This window comes from Brachionichthys hirsutus, chromosome 24, assembly GCF_040956055.1.
Source record: "Brachionichthys hirsutus isolate HB-005 chromosome 24, CSIRO-AGI_Bhir_v1, whole genome shotgun sequence".
NCBI lineage: Eukaryota > Metazoa > Chordata > Actinopteri > Lophiiformes > Brachionichthyidae > Brachionichthys > Brachionichthys hirsutus.
In genome coordinates this window covers 325,150-331,792 of record NC_090920.1, presented here as the reverse complement: position 1 = coordinate 331,792, position 6,643 = coordinate 325,150, and the positions used below count along the sequence as shown (strand labels likewise).

The 6,643-nt window shown below is 44.7% G+C and overlaps 1 protein-coding gene across 1 annotated transcript; it reads left to right on the top strand.

Moving 5' to 3' along the window:
* ptger2a (prostaglandin E receptor 2a (subtype EP2)) lies at positions 1–6,395 on the top strand. The gene is made up of 3 exons (XM_068756455.1): positions 1–58; positions 976–1,874; positions 4,295–6,395. The coding sequence occupies exons 2-3, from the start codon at positions 1,059–1,061 to the stop codon at positions 4,589–4,591; spliced, it is 1,113 nt and encodes a 370-aa protein (XP_068612556.1). The 5' UTR covers positions 1–58; positions 976–1,058; the 3' UTR covers positions 4,592–6,395.
* The last annotated feature ends 248 nt before the right edge of the window (positions 6,396–6,643 follow it).

Below are 6,643 nucleotides of genomic sequence, written 5' to 3'. Positions count from 1 at the left end.
CACGTGGACTGTACGAGTCGGGATTAGATCCACTCTGCGGGGAGCGAACTAATCCCAGGTGAGAACGCGTTTGTGTCTGTGTGTGCGTGCGTGCGCGTGTGACTGTTGCGCGACCTCTGTGGAATAATCTATTCAGGAAGTCATCTCCGGTATCTGTGCTGGACTTTTTATTTTTATTATTCGACACAGATCGTCTATATTCGGAGATAACGACTCCTAACTTGTCCTCTCGTCGTGACGTCACTTTGCGCTGCGCGCAGGAAAACACCGACTCCAGCTTCGGCCGCGGCACAATTACCGGGACACCGTTTTCTTTTGTTCTTTTAGCGCTGGAAAGGTAAGTCGGGACCTGTCGCCTGTCTGAACACGTCCAGAACCACGAGGCTCGGTGGAAATGTTCCAGTTCCTCCATTGCTGGTTGAACCCACGCACAGGCAGAGGATGACCAACCTTCAGAGTCCCCCTGAAGTCAGCCTTTCATTGAAACCCAATAAATAGCGTTTGGTTCACCGAGTGGTGCATAAATATATTGTTACTGCTGCTACTGCTCATTCTGCTTCCTGTCATTCCTTTATCTCTTTAAACGGAGCTGCAAATCCAGAATTTTCCGACAGGTCACACTTTGTTGCCGATACCGCAACAAACGGTGTTTATCAACTGAGAAACACAACCAGAGACCCAACATCTGGACACATCTGTCAAAGCGCTGTGATGCATTGCTTTTACCTTGACTTTGAGTGACAGACAACTTGCTGCTCTCTTTAAATGAGAGCAGCAAGTTGTTCTCGTTTCCCTGCGCACGCACGGGATTCGTGAAGTGAGACATGCAAACAAGGACTTCTGAGCAGGTGGTATCTGCAGTCGACTTTCTTTATGGCTAATGATTTATAAAAACGTGCTTTTCTGTCACCTTATTTAGTAACTGATTCGTTGCTGGAGCGCTGACAGATGATTTCTTTTCTCCTGCTCCACCAGGATGGCTCCGGACAACTTTTTCACATCCAATTTGTGAAAATCTTTTTGTTTGTTTTTTTTGGAATCATTCCCGATTAAACGAGATGGAAAACGAGGACCACTGCCACAGGGAGCAGCACATCGACGACAACAAGAGCCCGCTAATCAGCGCCGTCATGTTTGCTGCGGGCATATTCGGCAACGTGGCGGCCCTCGTGATCCTGGAAATCCGGCGATGCCGAGCCAAGAGGACGGGAGATTCACGGCGGCGGTCGCTGTTTAATATCCTCATAACCTCTCTGGTGGTAACGGACCTGGCGGGCACCTGCTTGGTCAGTCCTCTGGTGCAGCTGTCGTATTCACGCAACACCACCTTGGTGGGCATGTCTGAGACGGGCAGCGTGTGTGAATACTTCGGTGTCAGCATGACCTTCTTCAGCCTGGCCACCTTGTCCCTCCTCTTCACTATGGCGCTAGAGAGATGCTTTGCCATTGGGTACCCCTACCTGTACACGCGACACGTCTCCAAGAAATGCGCCTACATCTCAATCCCATTAGTGTTCTTGTTATGCGCGCTATTCTGTCTCCTCCCTTTCGCTGGATTTGGTAAATACGTACAATACTGTCCCGGCACATGGTGCTTCATCGACATGAACCCGTTGGGAAAGATGGACCGTGTCTACGCTAACCTGTACGCCACCGTTATGCTCGTGCTGGTGCTGGCTATCGTGGCGTGCAACGGCTTCGTGGTGTACCAGCTGTTCAAGATGTACCAACGGCGGAGGAGAAATGGCTCGGTGATGGGGCCCGCGAGAGCCGGCAGCGACCGCAGGCAAATGTCCATCGCCGAGGAGGTGGAGCATCTGATCCTCTTGGTCTTCATGACCATCATCTTCATCACCTGCACTCTGCCCCTAGTGGTAAGATGACTTCACGACACTGCTCTAGCAGATGACCTCTGACTTGCTGGATACAGATTTGGGTTTGGTGGAATATAAAGCTCAGCCATAATGTGCAATCCCCCCCCCCAAGTAGAAAATGAATAATACCAGAAAGATAAAACACAAACTCACAGCAGATGCAGGTAATCTGCACATTTTGGCGTTTATTGTGCCAAATAAATAAAACAATAAATAGACTGGGCTGATCTGAAGACAAGACGTTGCAGACAGGAAACACTCCAGCAGAGTGAACCGCCTACCTGACTGCTGCTTAAGTATTAAAATAGATTTCACGTCAGTCAGAGACAGATGTGGATGTGCTCGTCTTCTGATTTTCAGACTTAGTTTCATTTTTGCAGTTACAAAACTAAGACAAGGAACTAATCCTGACGAAGGAGGAGCTGTTTGAGAATAGCTGAATTAATTATACAATAAAGTTGTGGATTAACTGTTTAATTAATGTAGTAACCATTTCAGTGTCATTTAATCTATGCCTGTACCCTCCCATGGTGAAAGATAAGAGCTCGAAACAACACCACAAAGGACAAATACAAAATGTAAACATGACTCGACAAACACAGACCAGAGGTTTACTAAATAGAATTAGCCCTGCACATGTGCCAGAAGAAGATTCGTGAAGGTGTCAGCTTTCTTCACCTCCTCGTCACATGGTCTGAATAAAACGGATGACTTCGGTAGGCACATTTAGTGGGAAGGATAAAAAGGAAGGAAGCAGAAAAAGAAGAACTCACAGGGAGAAAAACCGAATGACGAAAGTGAAAAAAACTTTTCTCTCTCTTCCATTGGTGTCAGCAGGTATAGAAACTTGTGTGTTTGTCTACTAGCAATAAGTGTAAACGCTCACTGGCTTCCACTCAGAAGTGGAAAATATTGTGTAGAAAACACCACGCTTATTGATAGGTGACATAGCTGCATTCTAATATCTATCGTTTCCTGTGATAAACTTAGTTCTACGTGTGACATTCTGCAGGCAGGCGTCACCGTAACATTAATGTCAGCCATGGATGAGGAATTCATCTTTCAATTGGAGCTGCATGTCATACTAAATCAATCATCTACCTGTGGCTGCAGCTCTCATGCCTCCTCTCATCATATTTCTGTGGAATTGCCACATTAACCTATTGGCAGGCATTTGAATTGATTGCTTTGTGGTTGGACGTAGAAAAGCTTTAAGCATATTTCATTAAAAGCCCACAGTAAAGGATCAGGCTTCGGGTGATCCGGAACTTCCGCCACCAAGTAGATTCCTTTTGGCAGGAAAAAGAAAAAACTCACATCGATAGAGAGGTGGACTTAAAAACAAGAACAACGAAACAGCGGTTTGTTCCATCAGCGTTAAACTTTCACAGACCGCTCGCATTAACACTTTTATTATCCTCGCAGTACGAGTTGGCTTTCACTGCTGCGCCTGGTTTGTCTCCAAACACATGGTTTTAGTCTCGCACCCTGCAAGGCCTTTCACTAATCACAGTAATGATCTCACGTGTTTTCACTTAAAATGACGTTGCGATCAGCACGAAGAGAAGAAACGCACCGCAGGTCTCTTTCAGAGTTCATTCCAATGAAGGGTGAAGACAAAGTGGACTTCTTTACAACCAGACGCAAGGTCGCTTTGAGCTGGACATTGTTCCTCTTTGGGCCCCAGAGAGACCAGCAGCAGCGCTCGCTAAACCTCGGAGCTAGTCATAACTTCCATGGATTGTATTCATGTGCTGGTTCCCAACATCACAGCCATCAGCCCAGGAAGTTTACGGCTTTTAATTGCAATCTCAGTTCACCGACACATTTTAACTGCCGATGAGGTACCGGTAAGCGACACTCACTCTGGACTTCAAAAGTGCTAATAAAGCACTTGCAGTCAAAAGCTATTTGATAAAATAAAAAAAAGACCATAGACTGAAATAGAGCAGTTTCTAAGCATCAGACGAAGAACACGGTACTGCAGTGAGGCTGCACGTTTCCTGTCAAGAGCAAAAGCATATTTTGTATTCGATAACTCATTACTGCAGCAAAGTTCAACCATCAACTTGGTCCATTCGTGCACGCTCTGCAAACATCCTGTGTGTTCTGGGATCAGTGACAAAGGCTTTCTGGATGTCGGAGGACATGGAAGTCAAGGAGTGTGCTTTTTGTTGAACCAACATTGGACAAATGTCAAAAGTACACGTCAATCAAGAGTAAGCATCACGCAGCAAACATGAGCTGCAGTCAAAGACAAGCTGGAGACGCAGGGAATGACTTCAGCAAGAACACGTATATAACTAGAGTATGCAGTTAAAAAAAAAGCCTGTAAAACCTATTTAAGCACACGCTGTAAATAGAAAATTGCATCTTTGCAGCTCACTCAGCACACAATTCTCCCTCTGTCCATCCCGCAGATCCGCGTGTACCTCAACTCCATAGGGGAATGGAAGGAGTCACACCGTCTGGACCTGATTGCCCTCCGCTTCATATCTGTCAACTCCATCATCGACCCCTGGGTCTTCATCCTCCTCTCCCCCAGTGTGGTGCACTGTTGTTATGCCTCCGTCTGCAAGGCTCCCCTGGTGATCTCCCGAGGGTCTTTGTTGAAATCTTCGCTGGCCAAAGACAATTCTCCATCTAACCTAGAACTGTCCCGCCCATCGTTGCAGCACATAGAGCATTTCAAGACTGTGGAAACCCTATGCCCATAACAGTATGTTATATTATTTGATATTTATATTTATATGCATTTGAAAACCTAAATCTCATGTAGACATGACTGTGGTTTATACAAGTCTAAAACAAACCTAAGATATTCGATGTTGGATTTTGGGGATGGAAGACATGGGTCATCATCGTGAGAACATAATCCTATAACCTCTGAACTTTGAACTCTAAAGTGACCCTCTGGTCTGCTTTGGTAGCCTTTCCCCTCACACTCCTACCAGATCTCTGCCTGAACATCCAAAACAAGCCCGGAGAGACTTTCAGATCTGCAAACTTATGTTGACTGTAATGAAAATATCACATTAACGCCTATACTATCATAAAATAAGGTTATAAAAGCGTCTTTATAAAAGACTGCACTTATTTTCTAACTTGAAAATGGCAGTAAATGTTCTCAGATAATCCATTTTTAAGACTGAATGAATGATAACACATATGGTACTTTTAAAAAGAGCATGTTACCTCCTTTCATGACATAACACTTAGTTTTGCCGAAACAAAACTCTCAGAGGTTAATTAATATTTAAGCATATGCTGCCGCTGCAATTAAGGGTTGCTCTAAAGAGGCAAATTGATGTTAATGTCCAGCGTTACTGGAAAAGCCCAAATCTAATTGTCAGTAATGTTTATGTGGTTTGCATTCATGTATACATGTCCTTGTGCAACGGGAAGTCAAACTAGGGATGGAGTCACAGAAAACTCCACAGGAATTCTGCGAATGCTCAGTTATTGAGGACAGTTTATGGGAAGTTCAGCTCAGTCTGCGTGGCATTCACATGTTCGTTAGCTATTAAAAAATACCACAGCACATTTTCAATTTGTGCTGTGGCTTATTTCAAAGTAAGCAAAGGAGCCATTTCAGGAGAAAACTTCAAAATGTCACCTTTTTCTTTTTTAAATTGCAAGTTATTTGGAACGTCTGAAAGAGCATCCTAAGTTTTCATCCACTTTACGACCCAAGTGCCATTTGACCTGTGCTGGTTTTACTACGGAAAATCCTGAAGCGCTATTTTTATTACCCGTTTATCTTTGCGGAGAACCGCTGTTTTGAGGGGGAAAAAAGATCGACCGCTTGAATTGCTGCTTGTTGCCGAGATGCAAAACGTCTAGATTGCAACTGCCAAACAAAGCAAACTCAGAAGACGAGGGGTTGCACTCATGACGAGCAATAGAGATCTGAAGTTTCCCCGACCGTATAATCCAAACGGCGGCTCACAGTCAGCCGATACAGACTATGACGATGCGATTTCACCTCCGCCCATGATGGCATTCTGATGATGTCAATCTGACATGTTGAAAACAGATGGAGATTCACATGTAAGCATTTCATCCCACAGAATGAAATCCAATTTGAACCGATCTCAAGTTTCTGCCATGAAGAAAAGCAACTGCAGACTTTTTTTCTTGAACTAGAATAATCTTCACATAATTTGAGTCAGGTTCGAACCAGCGATTTTGTTCTACGCAAGAGAAAAGCAAGAGACAAAAGCCCCCCCACTGTTTGCTAGGGAACACAAGGCAACGCCCTGGCGATGTTGCTATTGTGTTGTGAGAACAGCGGTTTATTGGCTCTTGTGGTATCCAAGCTCAGCATCAAATGTGTTTACGGCAGCCACTCGCTGCTTCCCGTGGTCCTTGTGTGTGTCTGTGTGTGTGTGTGATGATATCCAATGATATCAAACTAGACTGCTACCTACTGGATATTGTGTAATCTGTAATTGTGATGTAGTAAACCAAATGCACTGGATATACTTTCATGGCTTGTAAATAAACATCTCATCCACCGCATGGTCGGTCCAACATGTTTTGTAACTCACACATTTTATTGGACGGGTTCCAGATGTGGAGAACATGGATTCATCGTTCAGTATGCGAGTTCCAGTTTCTGTGCTGATTTAATATTGTGCTCATGAACGAAATGACACGATGAACTGTGCGTGATCGCTGATCGCCGTGTGGCCTTTGGGCTGCGAATCAGCAAACAGGAAGTCACAGGAACCTCTAACGGCGTGCGAACATACACAGAAGTCTGAAAG

What these genes read in the sequence shown, in the direction of transcription:
- ptger2a (XM_068756455.1), top strand. Translation starts at nt 1,059, where the DNA reads ATGGAAAACGAGGACCACTGCCACAGGGAGCAGCACATCGACGACAAC. An exon ending in CCTGCACTCTGCCCCTAGTG is followed by an intron (nt 1,875 to 4,294) that starts GTAAGATGACTT and finishes TCCATCCCGCAG; the next exon opens with ATCCGCGTGTACCTCAACTC.